The following is a 23,256-nucleotide window of genomic DNA, read 5'->3' as shown; positions in this document are numbered from 1 at the left end:
AAGTTGTTTAAAATGATTGGGGCTACAACACTGTTCAACTATGTTCATCTCTATCTATAAAGATAAGAAAATTAGATTTTTTATTTCATCGAAAATTTTGGTCACCCTATTTTTTTTAACATAAAAATGAGCGCTCTATTGTATGTAACAACCTTGTCGAAGACAGTTTTTGTCTAGAGAGTAACTGTCGAGCTCTAAATGCTAATTTCCACTTAAATACATCTCCTGGACCAATGTGCATTGTTGTCCAAATATGCGAAAAGTGTGGTGGATTGTCTGGTGGAATAAACACATTTTTAAAATAAAAATTCAAATGAGACTTGTGTCTTGTATGTAATAGAGTCATGCATTTTTAGTCGATTTTGTTTCCGCACTACGAAGGGATTTCTCTAGAGATAGTGAATAGGCAAAAATCGAAGATGAACCGTGTTTAAGAAAAGAAGTTGTCAAAAATTAACTTAACATTCAAAATAGCCGTAGTTGTCAGCATAAATGAGAGACATGAGTACCAACATAATGCTACAAAAAATCTAGAATCGAATCTACGTTACCCGCGTAAATTCGAAAGTCGCGATACTTTTTGAACAGAACGGTGAAATAAATTAATTATTTGTATATAATTAACTGGTTTGGTTTCCACAACTTGGACTTTACTGTGAAACAATATGAGGATGTGACGATCTTCTCTTCAAGAACGCACTGCGCGTAAACATATTGAATTCGGTAGTGTGAATAAAAGATAAATGACAGAGTTGAGTCTATAAGAAAAAGAAAGAACGATCCGAGGTAAATACAACTTGGATCGATCGAACGAAGAATGTCGAAAAACAAAATTGGTCAAGATGGAGGGAAAAATTGGAAGATGGAGGGAAGAATAAATTTGCAGTGTATGAATACTACATTGTAAATTTATTTTACAAAAAATGGGTAAAATTTAAGCACACATATAAAAAACTGGAGGGAACTGGAGAATATTTAAAAAAAACTGGCAGGTTCCAGTTTAAACTGGAACATTGTACACATGAAAATTGTATAGTGTATCCCATGTTTCTGACAATATCACATCAATTGCAATGAACGTTAAAACCAACATCTAGGCTTACTTCCAATAATTTGCCAGAATGCAGTATTTCACTGCTCGAGATAAGTTCGATATCTTAGCTACGTCTGAGCAAGGTAAAAAACAGGGGAAAGCTTCCTTTCCTTATTCTACAGTTAGTTTTGGAGATATTCCCAATAAGGATAATTTTTGCACCCAAAGACTGCAATCCGCCGGATTGTCCAGAACTCCAGCCAATTTATCGTGTATGTGACATGGCAATTATGAAGCAACTGCTGAGATAAAGAACTGACTTTGTCCAACATGAAGTGAACAAAGTAAGGCAACGGATAAGATTCAGGCTCCATGATAGAAATATTCAATAGCTTCATGGATAGTCATTAATTCAGAGTCCAAGCAGACAGTGCTCTCTGCACCAAGCATGAATATTTTCCGGAAGTGACTGAAAACTGTCTGACAATTCTTAGATACCTGATTATTCTCAATGTTGTGCGTATTTTTTTGTCTTTGTGCAACGCATTTTAGGTTCGTTTGTTTTTGATATCTCATCTCCCTTGAAACTAACAAATGAATCCTTCAAAGCCCTGAAGTGCAGTTATACAATACAATAGAAATATATTCTACTGATCATAATATTGACATTGAGGAACAGAAACTCATTGGTTGGCTTTTTCCCCATTCAAACATCTAGATGTTGAAACCAATTATATCTAATATATTTCTTTGGTGGGTAATGCGCTACTAACAATTCACCCCTTCATGGCAATAATTTATTCAAATCAATTACGAAAACATTAAAAAGGGAAATGCTCGCCACTACTCACCGATAATTGAAACAACAGCCGTCACCCTTCAAGGAAGCAATTCTTCAAAGAAAGCTTCTCCCCCCGCTTCGAAAATAGCACAGGCACAAACAGGTGGGCAGTTCTCGATCCGATCGCACTCACCCGCCGCTGGAGGGAAAAAAAGTTCCCATCCAACAGGTGAGCAGCTAAACGTCTCAATCATCAAGCCCAACCGGCTGCTAATAATTCATAATGAAGATCAACCGATTGTCAACTGGCTTCTAGAGATGATCTCGCGCGATAGCGAAGAAACACGTTGTTGCAAATCATTCCGGTCCAGCCGGCCCCCGCAATGGTGCTGCCGCCGGTTGATTATGTTCGGTTTGGAAAACCTCATTTTTTTGTATGTTACAACTTGTAGAACCTACAAACACAATTAAAACATCGATGCTTCGGTTGCACGCTACCATAATCGCTTTCAATGATAGCAATTTGTGGGGGGTGAATTGATCTTTCGTTCGTTCGTTCGTACGCTAGATTGAATCAACTGAAACGTTTATTGGAATGTCAGATGCGCGCGCGGTCAGTTTCAATTACCGACAATAACACTCAGCATCTGTTTGAGTCTCGGAAATGGAGAAGCGTGCCTCAGCCCGGTGTTGTCGTCTGCCCTGAACGCTGTGTATCTCCAACATAGCTCCGCCAGGGTTTTATCGCCGAATCATCAAATAGTTCACAGCTCCACGATGATAATGGTTCTGCGTGACAGGTTAAATTGAATCTAACTCACCCGGGTATCTAGGTGAGGTAGGGCGCGCGACTGTTCTGTTTTAAGTGCGTAGATTAGCATAAGTGATTAGCCCAGAGCGTAGAAGCCACTTCGCACGCCTCGCCTGGAATACATTCTGGTGTTGAGTGAGGGGCGATGAGATAATATTGATGTAGCTGTTTTTTTCGTAATGGGGATCACTTATTGGATTATCATATTCTTGTAACACTCTCATGGGAAACAACAACCAAATCAGATGATTGTATCGGAAAGCTGCGGGAGGTGTTGATTCAGTTGCAGGAATTTTCTGGGATCCGCAAACTGCATTTTGAGAGCAGATTTGTTTCAGTTGCTTGTGAAACCCGGTGATTAACGCGCGTTTACAACTGTTGTGTGTGTACCGCTGACCAGCAAGTTCGTGTGTCCGAGAGCTTAGCCGCAAACCTCGAATTATGACATGCAGCGTAAATGCAGATGGAACTTTCTTCCGTTGAATCATCTGTCATCGCCAACATCTCAACAGAAGCGAGGACCGTGAACATGGTGTATAATTGATCGGTCATGTCACGATTAGTGAGGGGTTCCCCTTCAACGGGGGATTTACTCGTTTGCATAATCTACAGATCCCTGTCAATTGCCGTCACAGTTGGTATTCCACAATTCCGAATGTAACGATCTGATAGTACCTGAAAATAACCTGTATGCCTACTTAAGTCATATTATAGGTTATTTAATCCCGACTGAGAGTCGTAAAGTAAGCGCATCACACAACCGTCCAACGCCAGAATACTAATGAGATACTTCCACGAATAGTAACCCCCCGGTGGTGACGATTCGTGTCACTCTGCCAGAATGGGACACCAGCTTGAAAAGTTCTGCTATTGGTTGCTTTTTGACGTATTCGAAAGTGAATCTTTTGAGCAGCCAAACAACATCAACCTGTATCAATGGGCAACGTTCGGCGATTCGAAAGATTTGCATCGAAATAGCCGCTGTCCACATTCAATTGTCGATTTATGGCAAATAAATGTAATCTCTTTTTGTGCGATCGGAATTTAAAGCCACTTCGTTCTATTTTGTGACGATAACGGTGTCCGCAATGACGTCCGTACGCTACGGAGGCCAAAATTATTGAGCGACTTTCCTGCACTTAGGTCTGCTTCATTTCCGTAAAATTATTGGCTGTTTGTAATTTCAAACGATCAATTAGTGTTGTTCTATATTGAGTGGAATTTGTTTAAATAAACAGACATAATTGGATGAAAAAAACTCCAGAAAATATTTTCTCTTCAACTTCGTTCAGTTTGATTATTACCTTTCGGTCTGTGAGACCGTATACGCGAGTACAGGATGGTTAACTTAACTATATTTTTTGACAACATTTTCTAACACAAAAGCTATGAGACCTTTGGTCGAAGAAAGAAATGTAGGAAACTTTTTTAGAAAGATAAGTTTTTCTGGAGTCTCCATGTAAAAATGTCACATACTTCAAAATAAAAGATAAAATGCTGACGTATTTTGACATTTTCTGACATTTGGTGAGGACATTAAACAAAATTAGGATTAGTTGTTATTTTTTCAAAGAAAACATGAAAAAGTTGTTGTTTGAAAAACTTTTTCGTTGTAGAAGTGCCCATCTTCCGATGAATATATGACTTGGTGGTTATTGCATGGGCTATTCATATATATTTTCTCAGAATTTCTTCTTCAGTAGGAGCATTGTACCACTGCGACCATTAGTTTGATCTTTTGTAGTGCACTCCAGTTTGCTATGTATGCGGTGTCAGTTCGTTCCATCACTCAGGGAATAAGTGATAGTCGCACCAGGACTTTGCATATCCCTCCACGAAGGTATGACTTCCTTTATGAAGTTCCTTACCTGTTTGGTTCAGCAGACCAAATCTCGTTAGGCATAAGAATGCCCTTTCCAAGAATTCGCAGTCTTCGCTGAATTAGTGTACTGCATTGACACAGTAAATGTTCCGAAGTCTCAGCTTCGAAATTACAGAAACGACAGTTATCATCTGCCAGTTTTCCGATTTTTTTAAGGTGATACCTGCTCGGACAGTGTCCGGTCAATAGACCGGTTAATGTACTCAAATCTGCCTTATTCAAGCTGAGTAGGTTGCGTGTTATTCTGTTACAAGGTGTAAGAATAATTTGGATTGTCTTGGCATTGATAGAGCCCTCCAGTTGGCTTCAATCATTGATATTTCTCAGGTTTTGAGCACCGATTTCATGCATGATGTAGATAATCCACAAAATGGCTCAGGCTCGACGAATTTAGTTGAAGATCCTAATCTTGCTAAGAGATCGGCTTTTTCATTACCTTCTATACCGCAGTGACCAGGCACCCAGTATAGGTTAACTTCGTTAGTAGCAGCTAGTTGTTTTAAGGATAAAATACATTCCCAAACTAGCTTTGACTGACATGTGTATGCTTTTACTGCATTAAGAGCTGCTTAGCTATCTGAGAAGATACAGATATTGGCATACCTGTATTTTCTAGTCAAACAAATATTTGTACATGTTACCATAGCTTGTAGCTCTGCTTGAAAAACTGTATGCCACTGTCCAATTGGAATTGACATGTCGATTCCTGGTCCAGTAATACCAGCTCCCGTAGATTTACCGATTTTAGATCCATTGGTATAAAACACGAGGATTTGTAAATGCCCTGTGAGATCTCCTTCTAGAAAATGTTTTATACGTTTCAGCCTAAGAGCACTTTTTTCCGCTTCAAGCTGCACATATTGGTGCAAGGGTAGAAGGTATAAAAGAACATCTAGGGCTTTGGAAAGTTGCGCTAAGCATTGCTCCAGTTATTGATAAGCATGTCAGACGTTGTAGTTTATCGAGCTTTTTCTGAGCTGACATTTGTGTAGTTTTAGGCCACCACACTAGCGAAGCATATGTTAGTCTGGGTCTCACAATTGCCGAGTAAATCCAGTGAATCATTCTCGGTTTTAGTCCCCACTTTTTCCCGAATATACTACTACAACTCCAGAGAGGAGTCTGGGCTTTAGATATTTCATACTCCAGTTGGTCGTTCCAATTTAGTTTTTGATCAAGCATGACACCTTAATATTTGGTTCGTTTTGAAAGCTCCAATTGTACACCTCCCTCCCAATCTAAGAGGTGGAATCATATACTTTCTTTTTCTGGTAAATTGAATTATGACTGTTTTGGAAGGATTTACACTAAGTCCTTCCAAGTTGCACCATTTAAGTGTGTAGTTAAGGGCTGTTTGCATTCTATTGGAAATAGTATACTCACATTTACCCCTCACTAAGAAACTAAGAAACTACATTTTTTCATAGCTTTATTTATAGAGTTGAAGGATGCATTGTCAAATGATTGATTTATTTGCTTGGTAGGCAAATTGATATTTGTTCAATGGTCTCCTGTTCAAATATGATGATTTGATATGGAGATCAATGACCTTTTCCATCATTTTTAAGATGACAGATGTTAGACTAATTGGTCTATAGGCTTTGGAAGTCTTCCTGTCACGTTTGTCAGCCTTGGGAATAAATATAACCCGTACTTCTCGCCATTGACTAGGAATGTAGCTTAGTATCATACTAGCTCTAAACATCTCCGTTAGAAGAGGGACAGTGATGTCCTTGCTTTTTTGTAACAGCACCGGATAAATCCCGTCTGGTCCTGGAGATTTAAAGCGCTTCAAGGAATCCACTGCGTTCCTTGACTTCGTGAAGACCGCCCTAGCCAATTCATTAGCTCTATTTTCGTCTCTGATTAGACTAGATTGAGCTGTGTTGAGCTGTGCGTGTCCGGAAATTAATTGGATTGCGCCTGGGAAGTGTGTTTCCATCATGATACTAAGTGTTTCCCGGGAATCGGTTGTATATTGACCATTTCCTTTTTTCAGGCTACCAAGTCCGTTGGTATGATCCTCAGAAAGGGTTTCATGAAGTCTTGCTACAACAGGTAAACGAATTTAAATCAAAATATGTTTTTGAGGAAAACGAATTGTAGTTCTTCAGAATTTGAAATTGGAAGGAACGCGCGTACCGCCCCGGGTGCACGGTTTTAGGGGTGCAGAATGAATCCAATTTATATGAAGAAATTGGCTAAACATGATTTCCGATGGGGGGGGGGGTGAAAATCGACTTTTCCGCCCCAAGTGCAAAAGCATCACTCAACGCCACTGCATACAACATTCACGGGAACCATCCTGAAAAAAGGAACACATAATACATGAATAAGCTTTGTATTCACTCACAAAACATACCTCTCTTATTTGTTTAATTGTTCACTTGTTTTACAATTTCCACTGTTGATGTCTCAGATGAAAAAAGGGCTGGATAAATTTGCCGTCTAATGATATGTATGATAAAATATATCGTAAGAACGATTCTGCGTAGAATGCATTTGAAATCTCTTAATTTTTCGTTACACTTTTCGTAGAGTTACTCCCTATATGGAGATCACAAACGTTAAAATTGTGGCAATATAGTTGCCATTGTTAACTCCGAAAAAACACTGTTAACCGCTGCCTTGTAAAATCGCTTTATTGCGTGTTTGGTTATGCAAAAACCAAAGAAAAAAAACCGTTTTTGTTATATAGACTTACAAAGAAAAAATTGGAAATTTGAATTTTTCACCAAATACACCGCGGTTTTGTTACATAAAAATTACTCCCAAAACTTCCAAAAAAAATCGGAGTATTGCCAGATACCTTTAGAAGTCATCAGTTAACATTTTCGACGCCCCGTCACCCAGATATGGGTGACACTTTCCTCGCTCGAGTTGAGTAGGATTTTTAGAACTAATTTGATAGAATAGGCACCTAAATGTAACTATAGGATATGAAGAAAAATAATAAAATCATAACCATAATATTATATTGTTTATACTATACTTTTTTATTAATTTATAGTACGGATGGTTTGTACTGCAGTTTTTGCAAAACCCATATAATATGACTTTGGCATGTGTTATTGTCATCAATTCGTCTTCAATTGGAAACAAACATTGCTAGATCATGTAAAAGTTATCTACAAACTAAGATTGATCTTCATTTAATAATTTAATCGCAAGTTGGTCTCTGCAAGAAACTCAAAAACGTCGCGTTGGGCGACGAACGTGTTAAGCAAAATATTGATGTAATATTCCAAGTGCAGCAAGAAAAAAAACCAATGGCGGAAAATAGTCGTGAGGGTAAAATTATATTTATAACCTAACGAAATTCCATTTGTATATACAGTGGCGTCGAGTGGAACTTTCGCACCCGGGGCGGAAGTGCATGGTTGCACCCCCTCCCTCTTCGCTATCTGTGTATGGTGTATACCGAATGGTGAAATTCTTGTTAATGTAGGGGTGTTTCTACATCCCTAAAATCGTGTACCCGAGGTCGCAGCCCAAAAAAAAATCGGAGTATTGACAAATACCTTAAGAAGCTTTTGGTTGAGTAAAATATTGAATTTCCAAGTGCAGCGAACAAAATATTTCTTTGTTGGTGTCAAAATACATTTTTTTGGGCTTTCAAGTTTTTTTTGTTATCATCATGAGAATCATAATGATGTTTGAATAGAAATGTGGAAAGATTATTCCATGCATTCGGTTTTTCAAAGAACGATTCAGCACCGATTCTCCGATTCTTTGGTATAGATTTAATCAGTGGATCGATCTCTGCGCCGTTTAGAAAATCGATCCATAAAGATCGATATTTTTCTAAAGATCGCCCAATCCTGATATACACTATCGTAAAATCGAACCAATCGACATCATACCCAGTAAACATTATATCGTAGAACGTTTGCACATGCTAGGTCCTATATAAACTCGTATCAAATCACAATCGTATAAAATACCAATCAAAGAATGGATCATGTGTATCTAAAATCGTAATAAATGCAAAAATTCTATTTTCCATATCATATCGTTGTAGCGAGTATCGCCATATGCAGCATTATATACGTACATACTATTCACGAGTCTCGTCGACTCGATAGCGTTTGTAGTCCGATGAGTAGTCCTGCAATTTTGGTAGTCTCTCCGATATCGAGTTTGCTTGGTATATGTATATCAGGCAAATGCAGTTCGGGAGTCGCATAAACGTATAATTTCAATGAATGTAGTACTGCGAAAAACCGTTTAACATGCTTCGAAATATTATTCAACAGCATATCATATTAGACCGTAAATGAGGACATATTACATCATATTATGAGTTTGACACATCAAGATCCGCGATGACGCATGTACAGTGGCGACGTCTGTTGGGAAGCAAATTAATCTTTACCAGATCAGATGTTTTAAATTGTTAAAATTTGAATGAAAATTTGTAGTACATGTTTTTTGACTATTTAAAACGACTAGAACCGAATCTTACCTCACCATTTTTATATCAATTTTATGATATTTTCACTAAACACAATCGGCAACCAGGAATGACGTATCCAATTGCATCTCATCCGTATCATATGTACGAGCTTTAACTGCTCCAGCATTATATTCCATATAGCCGTGAACAATTTCGTGAATCGAAACAGATTACGAGTTGACTCGTCATGGTTGAATGTTTTATAGAAGTCAAGAAGAATTGGAAAAGCCATCGGGAGCGAACAAGCCATCCCAGAACAATTCAAAATGATAATAGGCGAAATTCATGTCAACTCGACTGGCCGTTGGCAGCACCATCTTATCTTGCCTTTAAACAAAATTAGGATTAGTTGTATTTTTTTCAAAGAAAATATAAAAAAGTTGTTATTGGAAAAGCTTTTTCCCTGTAAACGTGCCCATCTTCCGATGTATGGACGACATGTTGGAAGTTTTAAGGGCTATTCATATATGTATTTTTGGGAATTAAAAAAAAATACGTTTTTGAGAAAGACGAATTTTAATTTTTAAAATAACATTTTTGTCAGCTAAATTTTTTTCCAAAAAATTTTTGGTATTTTTTTGTGAAAATTTAAACAATTTACTGCATTTCATCCATTGACAAGAATTTTGTAGGTATCATAGTTTTTAAGTAATAAATTTTTGTAAAAAATTAAGAAAAAAAATTGGATTTTTCCAAAAAGTAGTCTAATTATTTTTCGAATATTTCAAGTTTACAAAGTTGCTTAAATGACCCATGTCTTTACACCCTCAACGTTTCATTACTATCTAAGATGGTGCTGCCAACTCCTAAGACGAGTTGGCATGAAATTCGTCAATAATGAGTTGTGAATTGAAGACGAAAAATCGTGAACAGTCTTTTCTCTTAAGAACAGAAAGTGAATTATCAGAGGATACAGTAGTCGCATCTTGGGAGTAGTTACCAATGTCAGTTTTTCTCGTGGCTTCGTTGAAAATACAGTAGACCATCGATAGTAGTTCAGAAGTTCCATAGCAATTTTATAGAAAATGTGTCAATGAGTGGTAGACTCTTACTCATTTGTTTTGGTTATAGGATTCACATTATCTGACCACTGGTTTACACGATTTTTCATGATTTTCGTACTGCACCTCATTTTTAGTCCTTCATTGCGTTATCCGAGATTTTCGTTAGACGCGGTGACTTGCCACTCAATTCCGCGGATAATCGAGGCTCCACTGGACTCGCATTTAAATCACACTCTACAGTCATACTTCCAATGCCCAGTGGAAGTCATATTAACATATAAACAATGTTAAATTCGGCTTACAAGCATTAACAATACTGAATTAGTGCCACAATAAGGATAAAAGTAAATACTCATGGTTACTTGGGTTGTTTCAAGAAATATAGATATTTTCTATTGTAATAGTTGCGTGGGAATATTTCCAATCGATTGATGTAAATTTATTAAGAGTTCAGTAACAAAGTTTTTGGAGGAGTGTTGATCTATGGGTCCTCTCAACTGAATCGACAAAATATCATATTCCTCCTTTTTCATAAGCAAATCACCGTAATAAAGATACTTCTTATCTTTAGGAAACGCTCCCTCGTCACAATGTGCCTATGAGGATTCTATTGATATCTGTAACTGTAGTCCTGAGTAAGGTGATCGATAATAAATCCACTACAATTTCGTTTTCATGCAGCTGGGAATTTTCCAAAACCTCCTCCAATCACAGAGGTGCATCCCACATCACGTGAATCTCATTTGTTTTGCACGATAAAACAAAAAGATTGGGGGAGTTCCACGAAGCCAATGATTTGTCGTCAACTTAAGTAATATACCGGGTAAACAAAAGTATGACGATATGCACAATCGGTTTTATGTTATCTGCCAACTCGTTATCGAATGTACACTAGAAGCCGGCACGAATGTTTTTGATCACAAGTAAAGACGTGGCAAATTAATTAATCAGCGAACGTGGCGATCGGTGGCGTGCATGTCAACGTTAATTAATGGGATTTGTACCGTCCTGGGATGCAGTTTAAATGTCAATCTGTTCAGCATTTTCAATCAATTTAAGAGAAGCAGTTAATCTTTCTGTCAACCTCTCAGAAATCCCGATTTCGGTGAATCCCTTTGGAAAACTATATTTTTCCGTATTCCACCCCCCCCCCCCCTTCGACAAATCAATGTCACCCTTTGGAGCTGGTTCAAACTCGAGAACATCTTGACATTGGTTTGGCCCGACGCATCATTCAGCCAGAGCCGGAAATTGTATCTCTAGATGAATAAAACGCGGGGAAAGTACACGCTGAAACACAGCTATCGCAGTGTGAACTCCTTGTGTCCGACAAGAGCACCTGGTTGATGATTCCTCGCATTAATGGCACTTGAACCTGTGTCGTGAGACCTTCAAGGTTGGCTATCTAGTGTTTATCTATAAAAAACAAAAAGGTTGAAAGGATGTTTGAGATAATTGATGATGATATACGGTTCGATAGAAAATGGTTCTCTGTTTGTGATATGCACACCATCAAACGATTGCTAATTTAGGATGTCTATGAAAAATTTAGTATCTTCATCAGTATAAAGATACTCTATGAATCAATAGAATCCATCAAATTTCACTCATTGGTATTCCAGAAGTATATTTTAATTAACCTATTAACCTATTAACCATGTCTTTGGAAAGCAACCATATGGTAAAGTTTTTGCACTAAAAGATAGCTTAACTTATTAGCCACCACTTACCATCAATTTTGTAGAACGTTATTCTAATCATTATAATGAAAAATCTTCAAATACAGTTTTAGTTCAATACTTTTCACAATTTGCGAGAAAATGTGTTTCTGTATTACGTAGAATTAATATTTGATATGAAAAAGCAAACTTTCATTCATAACTTTTATTTTGAATGTACATTTATTCCATCTGAAAATCCATTACGATTTTCGCTTAACAATGACGAAACATAATACTTAACGCTCTCAATGCAAATTGAAAGAATTGCTGCAAGATTTTTTTATCACTCATTTCGGAAACTTATTAGAATGATAACAGAGACATTTTGCAGATTCTGTGTGTATAACATTAGGTTGGGGAAAAAGAAATCCATTACTTTTGCGTGAAATAAAAAACACTATTTAATATGCTTCGGATTGTCCAATTTGGGTCAAATGAGCACCGTTTTGTTACATAATGTGTGGTCAAGGTCAAGGTAGCTTCATAATGTCTCTCTCCTAGAATTATTGCCTTTTGCGAAAATGTCTAGTAATCGATTTTCACAATCTTCTCTTGATTCCAATTTCTTATCACTCAGGAAGTTTTGCAATACGAAAAAAGGTAGTAGTCGCCTGGTGTCAGGCCTGGATATGGTGGAAGAATTAAACCTTCCCAACCAAGCTCCCGAAGTTTCTGCCGAGTTACTACAGACGTGTGTGCCTTGTATTGTCCTGATGGAACACAACGCCTCTTCTGTTGGCTAATTCTGGCCGTTTCTGGTTTTAATCGCTAGCTTCAAACGGTGGACACTCGATCCATCATGGTTTTTTGGCGTCAAGTTTCTTTTTGAATCCAGATTTGCATAATTAGTTTAAAACTGTTTTATGATCGATCTTCAACACCTGGGCGATGCTATGACTATCAACATGTCAAATTCGTTTATTTCTGTGATTTTATAAACATTTTGAACGATGAGCCGGCGAGGTGTATCCTTACCATCAAAAATGCCTGAACGGAGCCGACTAAACCAGCGCAAATTCAGCGACCTGGCTTGAATTTCCACCTTTATCTGTGAAATGTACCGAATATTCTATTAGTTGACTTCCGTTGTTAACACCCTGTAATTCACAACAGAATGGAACAAACAAAAAACAGCAACATATTTTTTTAGTGTGAAATGTCTTTGACAACCTTGACAACGAGGATAAACTCGAAATTGTTATTACGCGGGATATCGATCGCTAGAGCCATCTACCGAGAAAATAATGGAATTCTTTTTTTCCAACTTTATATTATTACGCGCGACTTGTCATAAAATAAATCGTCGGTCAAATTTATTGCAGTGGAGCTACCTCGGTTATCTTCTCAGGTTGCCCTTTGATATTCTCCCACATCGGGTATTGAAATATATTCGAATCTCGGAGTATCGTTCCGTCGAGTAGTAGTTGATCTATTATAGATCCACTGTATTGAAGAGGCATTCCCCAGTGATCTTCTCAGGTCTCTTATGGATATTCTCCGTCATCGAAGGTTGGATTGAAAAAAAAATAGAAAATATGCGACGCGATAGACCTCGAAATGTATTGTAGGTCCGCCTTAATTTTTTTTTGTCCCATTTATTTATTTTTAGGCTCATTGGCATTTTAGCTGTAACAGAGCCGAATTTTAATCGTGTACATGTCACATATTTATCATATCTATAATTAGAACATTACACAGTTGCCATTTTTCAGCGTAAGAGTTTTCTATCTGTTCTTCCATTATCCAGTTAGACCGGACAGCGGAGACAGTTGATTGATCATTGTTGAGTTATTTATAGAACAGCAGCCCGATATGTCTTGCAGAGCAGAGCAGTTGTATGGACGAATCGATCATATTTCGATCGTGGATCGATCTCCATCGCTGATGATTGTTGTGTGCACGTAGTTATTCTGTAACAACACAAAGATGGTCAATGAGGACCCTGAGTTTCGAACTCACGATCGATCGCTTACTCAGCGAACGCGCAACCAATGTGGCTACGGAGGCCCCCTAGGTCCGCTTTATTGAAGAGATGTTCTCCGGCGATCTTCTCTTCTGTATCCTTCGTCGTCGGGGGTGAAAGTGTTCGAAAAAAAATAAAATATGAGGCTACGATAGGCCACGAATTCTATTATAAATCCACTTTATTGAAGAGATCTGTCATAGTTATCCTCTGTCGTAAGGTGTTGGAATATTTCAAAAAAATTAGAAAGTATGCGATGCGATAGACATAATAAAGTGGACCTACAATATGTTTCGGGGGTCCACTTTATTGAAGGAGTGATTTCTGGTGATCTTCTCCGGTCTCTCATGGGTATCATCATCGTTGCGAGTTAAAGTATTCGAAAAATCAAGTAGGAAAAATCAGCTCGAAAATACTATTTGTCGAGCACCAATCGATATGGACATCACTGGGTGCCGCGACTGAAATGTTGATCAATGAATATTTGTCCGTATGTAAAATTTCCAACGGCGCCGTAACCGATTCAAAAAGTTTTCCCATTACACTCTGCAATCGAGTTCTAAAGCGATTTCATTTCAATGATATTTTGATCATCAACATAACGATAATTGATCCAGCTAATGTCATAGAAATGAAGCATATGCCAATTGTTCCCCTTCTACAAAGTCCTACGAATATTTGTGGTCGAAATTATATTCAGGATGTCGATAATTTATTTACGGTGATCCGAATCCTGGATTTTACTGACTTCACTGTAAATGAACGCGAGGATGTTTCTTTTTTTTGCGATAAATATATGTCACTAAAAAAGAATGACAATAAAATTTATTCTGAGGTTAAAGTAATGGGGGCGAAGTCCCCATTTAACGAGGATTACGAAACGAAACGGCCCAGTTCGCCGAGATGACGCAATTCGAGTCGGCCGTCGACTCGCCGTCGGAAGCGACGGCCTCTCGCAAGCGAACCTGTTTCCACCGGTTATCCGGTTAGTTTGAAATATAGGAGAAGATCCTTCAGTTTGGTTCGACCGAGCCTTAGCGAGCGTCGGCGGCATACGTTTGTCTGGTGCATTACGATTGCCCATTTTTTTTATGCTTTGAAATATAATTGATATATTTCAATGCAAAAATTATTAAAAATAAATCGGGCAAACATTGGAAAGCACGTTTGCTTGTGAGAGGCCCCCGCTTCCGACGGCGGGTCGGCGGTCGACTCGGATTGCGTTATATTGACGGCTTGAGACGGTTCCACATCCTCGTTAGATAAGGATTTCGTCCCCATTACATTGGCCACAGCATAAATTTCATTGCGAAAATATAAATTCGTAATGAAAATTAAGCTCTGGTGGCGTTAATACGTAAGTACCAATACTACATACTGATACTGTCACTGTCACTGTATATCCAAAAAAACGAAGAATCTTTTTCCAGTTTTTTTTAATTTTTCAGTTTTTTCCAGTTTTTTTCAAATTTTTCCAGCTTTTTCGAAGATTTGATTGGGATCTCTGGTGGTCACACATATGCTAGTGCTAGTGCCACTCAGAATGCATTGAATGCATTGCATTGAAGGCGTGTTTATTGGCATAGAAATTTCAACTAAGTACTACTGATAAAAATGACGCAAGTAATATCTACATCGAGACGGCAAAAGTTCCTCTGGTAACTTTTTTATTTCTTTCTTTATTAAAGAGATTTTCAGCCGAAGGCTGGTTCATCTCTTCCTCTGGGAACTTCCAAGAAGCTATCAAAGAAGAAAAAAGACTACGCGGGTGGAAGGACGGAATATATTGCTGGTCCGATTGGTTTTTGAGAAGTTCTCTCGGTTACCTTCTCAGGTTACAGATTGGATTTCGATGAAATAATAAAATATATAGCCGATACAATTAATTTTATAGGTTTTCCATCTCAGGTTACCTAAAGAAAATCTCTACCGCGTAATGTAGCATATGAGATTTTCGGATTTTTCGTTTCGTTAAGTGGTCGATAGTTCGTGTTCACATAGTCACATAACTTACCTCAGTGAATCCTGATTCTTACCTCTCCCCTATTAATAACTATCTCTTCCATGAAAATCGCAAGGGCACCACGCTATAGAGGCGACCCTTCTGGCTGCGAATATCATACTAACATTCTTTCCCGTTCCCTGGTGACTGTAAGGACGTGTCCGGCGTCGTTATTGACTAGTCAAAGCTCGAACCACCTAAACTTGCACAATGAGAATGGTTTGCTATTCCAATTCAGTGTGTTCTTTGTGCAATTTCGCTGGTTCAGGTCAATCACACGGAGAGCAACTACGAAGTGAACAGTCTCGAGTTCAAACTCAAGCTCAAACCGGACGATCCGTTTTCGTGTTTTGCGTCTAGCACCACATTTGGCAATTCATTTTCATCTATCTAGATATTACTTTGGAATGTTTCGTCATTTTTGGTCGAAAGTTTTGGCATCCCTGAAACGAACCGATGATTTGCGTGGTTTTGTAGAAGCAGCTCAATATGGTTGATTCATAATTTATTCTAGTCCTCGCGAAACAATGCGCAAGCTGGCCATATGTCGCAATTTGCAATTTATTATAGAGGTACAGTAGAACCCCCATTATCCGCGAGCGGACGATCCGCGGTGCGGCTTATCCGCGAAAGCGAGTTCCATACTAATTTTATGAACCAACCCTAAACTTGTCAATGAGTGGTAGGTTTTTGTTCTTTTGTTCTGGTAATGACTTTCACATTATTTGACAACTGGTATACACGAACTTACAGATGGATAGTTCAATGATTTCTGTATCGATAAAACATTGTTTTCATGCTGTAATATCTGTTTTTTGTGTCCTCATTTTTAGTCATTTGTTGTGTCATCCGCGATTTTCGTGATCCGCGGTGAGCTAGCCCGACTATTTCGCGGATAATCGGGGTTCTACTGTACTTTCACTATGCCTGATGAGAGCTCGATGTCACCTACGAAGGATGTGAAACCAGTGATTGGATGCTGATTCGTTGACTTGAGAATGAAAATTGTGTCTAGCTGCTACAAGAGTTGCTCGTTATTGGCAATAAGGATAGATCAGCACAGAGTTGCACAGAGAAATGTATATGTATGTATAAATGTACAGCTGACAAATTTGATGTGAAATTTCTCTACTGCATGCTATTTTGTTTAATTTGACCAAGGTTTATACGTTATCAGTTACTCGGTGCAAGTTAAACGTCAAACGAACCGAAGAATTACGAACGTACCCATACCATGAAATTTGACATTTGATTTGTATGTATGTGCCATGGAACTAATTATCGAACAATTTGAAAATCTCAACCCCTATCCTAACGGAAATCTAACCCACTTCTGATTGGTCAAAATTGACCGCCAAGCTGCCTGGGGGAAATCGTCATTGCAAATACATGAAAGTAGGAGGAACTTTTGTTCCTACCGAAATGTATTCCCTAACAGAGACATCAAAACCAAGCTGTCTGGGGGAAATCGGCATTGCAAATACATGAAAGTAGAGGGAACTTTTGTTCCTACCTAAATGTGTTCCCTAACAGAGACATTAAAACCATATCATTATCAAAAAGTTTAACGATATAATTCTTCAAACATGTCCAAAATCAAAAGATAGCCTAACGGAATCCCACGTCAACTATGTGGTCGTGTCTCGGACACAACCCTCCTGTGACTTTTTCATATTGCCCATAAAGTCGAAGTTTTTTTTTCCTGAACCTGTGACCTGAACTTGTGATAATATGGTTAGTTTAGCCTCACAGCCAGACTCCAAATTTATTTTTGGCGTTGTCAAAAGACATGAATATTAGAATTGCCCAGATGGGACACGACGTATTCAAATTTTATCACATTCACTAATTCTGTTATTCCTGGATTATATATTACATATTGTCGTATGGTTTTCAATCATTTCTACGGTACATAAAAAAGTATATCAAATGTCTGTGATGCTGTCATCCTGAAGATATGATCCTGGAGTGAGAATAAACAAAGATCTCTATCTTCAATGCGCATGCATTCAATTCACGTTGACGGTATAGAGTTTCGTGTCTTGTCATTGTGAATTGAAAATCATAATGGATTCTTCAGATTTAATAAACGCATTTTTAACCTTCCTATACTATTCCTTCGTATAGGTCTGACAGACCGAGCAACAATGGTGTGACTGAATTAAATGACTATTAAAACTGAATGAAGTTAGAGAAAACATATTTTCTGAAGTTTTTTTCTCTTAATTATATTTTTTTCTTTGAACATATACCAATAACGCCTAAAAATACGCAATAGCAATATAACAGAGACGCGCACAGTCCAGATTACATAAATTACGTTTTTTCGCGCCAGTATAGGAGTATTAATGGAAAAATATTCATGAAATTTAACTTTTCCGTATTTAACATGTTTTCTAAAAAAAGGAAAGTAAAAAAGTGAAAAAAACTCGTTCTAACGAAAATTGTGAAAAGTATTAAACAAAACTGTTTCTGGTAATTCATGTTATAATGATGAGTTTTTTTATGGAAATATCAGAAAAGGTATAAAAAAAACGTTTGAAAAAAGTTGATGGGTCTGAGCTAGGATTGGGCGATTCTTAGAAATCACTTCTTCTATGATTTTCTTCTGTCAAAAATGCTGACAGAGATAGAACTAGCGGCAGCTATTGAGAGGATGAACTGTAACCGGTTGCGGATAGGATCACTGAATCTGATGTTGACATTAATTACAGGCGAAGGGTTGTTTTCTAGTACTGGCGCCAAAAACAAGAATCGTCTTCGACTAAATGACAGATGTATGGCACGATTGGCATTATGGTATCATTGTCAGCTGAGTGCTGGGTGGTTGTTAAATTTCTAAGAATGCTTTTTTCAATTAATTTATTTAATAAAACGACTACCTGAATAAAAACAAAAAAATCGAAAAAAAGTTTTTTTATTTTTCAAAAATCGATTCGGCAAAGATCGATTCGATTTAATAAGCGGATCGATCCCAACACCGTTTGGAAAATCGATTCGATAAGATCGATCTTTTTATAAAAATCGCCCAATCCTAGTCTAAGCCTAGGGGCACGGACGGGATCTTGACATAGAACTGTGATTGTGTGTAGTAATTGCATTAAAATTGAGTTTTCATTGTTCAAAATGTATTTTTTTTTTCTCTTTTGATACGTCAAATGAATGCCCTGGAAAAACCGTTTCCTGTATGTACTTGTATCCTTCACACGGGTTAGATGACATAACGTGGTAGAATTCGGCACCGCATTCTGTTCAAAAATGTACACAAAAATACCGTTAAAGCCATTATTACCCTTTTCTTCTGTTTATTCAGTCATGCAGAAGAAGACAAAGAGCCATCATGTATCATTTTTAAACACAAGTCTGAATAGTTAAGACCTACATAAATATAAGCCTGAGCCAAATCAATCTATGACTACCAAAATATATTATAGATAAAAATAGCATTATCTCCTTCGTTACCACGTTGCCCGGAAAATTGTTTGTAAAAACTTTATAGCCCTGTAAGATCGTGACTACTCAAGCTATCATAATCTGATTTACGTGGGTATATCCTTTCGATCTTCTAAATCAGCAGCCATTTAAATTCATTTATTGCATTTTTACATAACCAAACAACATACTCGATATTATGACATCCTGGACCACAATTACACAAACTGTTAGTAGTGAGACCTACATGATAAAACATGAATCGAGCACAAATTGATTGGACAACGTACAATGTAATATAGAATTAATGCCTATTATCGGTAAATGGAGAATAATTCATTTTACGCATCAACTCACATTATGAGCTAACGCCTGAATTTAGGCAAAAAGATGGCTCGTTGCGTCGGGGAGGAAACGAGTGGATAGTGCAATCGAAAGAATACATACCCAATAAAATCGTCAAATTGTTCACGTTTTTTTACTATATTCACTGTTCATGTTTCAAGCAAAAAAAAATCTGGATAAATTTCCTGTCTAATGATATACAACATAACATATGTCGCAATAACCATTTTGAGTAATATGCGTTTGAAAACCCTATATAGAAATCAAGGTAATAGTCCTATGTCAAAAAGAGCTTCAAAAACATCAATTATTTATTTTCATTCAAAACTATGCTTTTTTATCTAGGCTACTATGAAAGCTCTCATTCCCAATCAGGAAAACTTTGACATCTCTGTGTAATTATTACGGATAATTCTTATTCTGAAGAAGTAAGGAAAATAATGAAAAATCAGGATCATTTCAGTAAAATCAGGCAAAATTGAGTGTTTTTCGGGATATCAGGAAACATGCCAAAAAGTCCGGGAAATCCTGAAAAATCAAGAAGGTTGGCATCTCTGATCGGAAACCGCTTAATTGCCCATAAAAGTTATTGCTTTTCCATGTATCGATCGATAATTTTGTATACCGCAAAACGAATTGACATGTTAACGACTGGAAACAACTGACGTGTGGTATTCATTTCCTGACACAAAATTTCCCACTCGAGATGCAGCGAGCGACAGATGAGCAACGTCTTGTCAAACTCTCCAACCGCAGGGAAAGTACCGCACCGCCAGTCTGCTGACTGTCTGTGACAGTGGCGAATCAATATTTGTGTGGTTTTCCCCGTCCTCTCGCGTTCTCTCATTCATATTCGCCCAATGTCGCATCCTCCCACACGTGCGCGGATTTTTAATGTGATTAGAGTATTTTTTGGGGGTGAGAATGTCTCTATTGTGTTGGACAGGGCAAAGCGGCGACGGTGAGAAAATGAGTTCCACGCAGCTCAAATTAGCGTGACAGCGGCACTTACACTCAATGTTGACATGCGCTGAGTGTCGGAAGGGTTTTTGTTTCGCGCGCAACCACAACAAGTGTTTGAGATACCACCATGTGAGTGAGCATGCTGTGAAAGAGAGAGAGTTTGAGCCTGTTCGCTGAGCCAACTACAGAGAGTGGCGGATGATGGGGAGTAGATTCCAGGCTTCGCGTGGCGCACAAAAATAAGCAAGACGTTTAAATAATTACCGTTCCGGTGAGAAGTTTTTCAGTAGGGGTAAGAAATTTGTCGCGGTCGGATACAAATTTCGCAACACATTCTTGTTTTGTAAAATCAGTGATGGAAAAATGATAAGGCACATTTTTACGTTGGATTTCGCACCTTGCGAAAACTTGTTTTCAATCGGAAGGACTTAACCGTATTTGAGGGGGGTGAAAAATTGTAGTGTGAGACGTGATTCCACTTGCCAACCTAATTAGCTCTAATCGATTTGCCGAACGAAACTTTATTTTGTGCTAACCGCAGAACAGTGAAATTTTTATAAAAAAAAACGTGTTTGATCCACAGCTTATCACAAATGTGCAACAGTAGTGGAGGAAAAATATAAACCGAAAAAGTATTATTTTCGGAGCACAAATCCAAATCAGCAGCAGCCTACACAGGAATGTGAACAGTGAATTTCTGAGAAGCAACAAGTGTTATAACAGATCTTCATATCGCAAGGAGTTATATCGATTTCGATTAGTTTTCGTCCAGTGACTGGGTTTTTATTTTTGGTCCATTTGGAAGATTTATCCATTTGATAATCCTTGCTGTGGGTGTTCCGGTCGGGAATGGAAGTAGTTGCTGGCAGAGGCATTCCAATCCCGTATCTACTGAGCGTAAACGCAGCACTGCTGGGTACTTCAGAGTACGAACGTGATATCAACTATACATCGGAAAGCTTGCAGCCTATCTTCGGTCCTCGAGTGGTAGTCGCTTGAACAACTCCGATGAGAACCGCAGTACCTGCACCGTAGACGCAACCAACACATAGTCGCTCCCCTTTGGTCAGATTGAGTCAAAATCACCAGCACCAAACTCCACCAACGCATCGTGACGGCTTTCGATAGCAGAGCACCGAGCAAGTATTGTAAACGAGGATTGTCCTCCGACTAATAACTCACCAGGGGATACAAAACAACACGCGCCAAAATGAATCAGAGGCTTAAACCAACGGTCGACAGGGATCAACCGCCGGCGGTTGATCCGGCAGATATCCTTTACAGTATCGATCTCGGCAATGCACCGAGTGAGACCTTCATACATCCCAGAAACATCGCTAACAATCACAGCAACAACATCGGTGCTGATAATTTGAGGCCTGACGACCTGAAAGTTGACATTCGAGGTGTTCCAGAGTACTACCGGGCCGATGATGATAACTATAAACCGTTCACAATTTACGGAAACCATGGTGAGTAATGGGTTTGCTCTTAAACATTTCTTCAAATCACCCTATTCAGTTCCGCTATCGCTTTTCTGTAAATTGTTCCATTGTAGATGACCTTCTCTCTCGCAAGAAACTGTGCTTTAGGTGTTCTGTCGATAGTTGTAAAATATAATCATCCATGGATGTACACACACAATATAGACAAACACAATTTCATCCTAATCAGTCATAATTCTCTATAAACTAGCCGACAGAGGAAGTAAGTTAAGGTAGTCACATGGTGTGTAGAAAAATCTGGCCAACATGCACCCTCACTCGATAAAAGTTTGGCGGCCGTGACTAGTCTTAGAATCCAGCGAAGAATCCTCCTCTAATCAGTTATAATAAATAACATTTCATTATTTATCTTCAATTTATGATAATAATCTGTTGAACGATAAATTTATAGCTAATAGTGTGTGCTCGATAGTCAGAAGCGTTTTTTTTTCATTTAATGCTATTTAATTTCTCTGCGGGGTGGCTCGCTAAACAGTCATAACCGGAATTGAAAAATCATATCTTACAATGCGTGCCTTTCGCTGGAGCCACTACTGGTTTGAGCAACGCATTTGCAAGACCTTTAAGTGCAAATATTTTATTTATGCATTTCAAATCTTGCTCAAAATTATCAGATCCCTAGATGGAACGACGACAAGAGGATTTTCATTAAATCATTAATTTTTTTGGTAAACTTACAGTGACTGCTCGCGATAGAAGAACGTTCATTTCGAATGCTTCTTGCGTGTTCATTTCCACAAACGTGACTGAAAAGTTCTCAATCTTTGTTTCCATTTTCGTTTTTATTTATAAGAGATTTGTAAGGATGTTATATTTGACCAGTTTCGTAAAATGGTTTGGGAGTTTTTGATAGCGATGGCTTGGCCGAAATTTGTCGGAAGTCGGGTACAAACATTTGTTCGAGTTGGGTACAGTGTGTTCCACAATAGGCATCGCCATTTTCAATTTGCGTTCTGAACAAACAGGGTAACTTCTACGGGTTATTATCCGTTTTGTGTACATCCTTTAGGCAGTTTGTCACTGGAGCGACTACGTGAATACATTTGTGAAAAGTGAAAATAACCGCGGAAATAACTATTTAAAAAAAAAAAATTTCACTCAATACAATTTCAAGTTCAATCTCTTGAAAACTGCCTTGACACTTTTGATAGAAATAGCAATTGCTCAGAAAATTGCACGATTTTGCCCTTTACAGAATGTCGGCAGGGAATTTTTGCTCTGGAAAAGTATGGAAATTGCAGATAGTTTGTACTACAATGAATTAGATCAGGTTCACTGCATCTACGTGGAAAATAAAAATGTGTATATCGCGAATATAACCTTATTAGATGGAAACATCGTTCCATTCTCCATCAAAT

General features: G+C 38.1%; 1 protein-coding gene across 10 annotated transcripts in view; it reads left to right on the top strand.

Moving 5' to 3' along the window:
* LOC129775768 (solute carrier family 41 member 1) overlaps positions 1 to 23,256 on the top strand; it is a 125,955-nt gene that overhangs the window by 81,422 nt on the left and 21,277 nt on the right. For 8 of the 10 annotated variants that reach the window (XM_055781271.1, XM_055782091.1, XM_055782887.1 and 5 more), the window contains exon 2: positions 20,977 to 21,865. The exons of the other annotated variants lie outside the window; for them this stretch is intronic. In XM_055781271.1, coding sequence (XP_055637246.1) covers positions 21,604 to 21,865 — 262 coding nt within the window. In that variant the 5' untranslated portion in view covers positions 20,977 to 21,603. The remainder of the gene's footprint in view (positions 1 to 20,976; positions 21,866 to 23,256) is intronic. 10 annotated transcript variants of the gene reach the window in all.

This window comes from Toxorhynchites rutilus, chromosome 1 (genome assembly GCF_029784135.1).
Source record: "Toxorhynchites rutilus septentrionalis strain SRP chromosome 1, ASM2978413v1, whole genome shotgun sequence".
NCBI lineage: Eukaryota > Metazoa > Arthropoda > Insecta > Diptera > Culicidae > Toxorhynchites > Toxorhynchites rutilus.
This window is presented reverse-complemented; position numbering and strand designations above follow the sequence as displayed.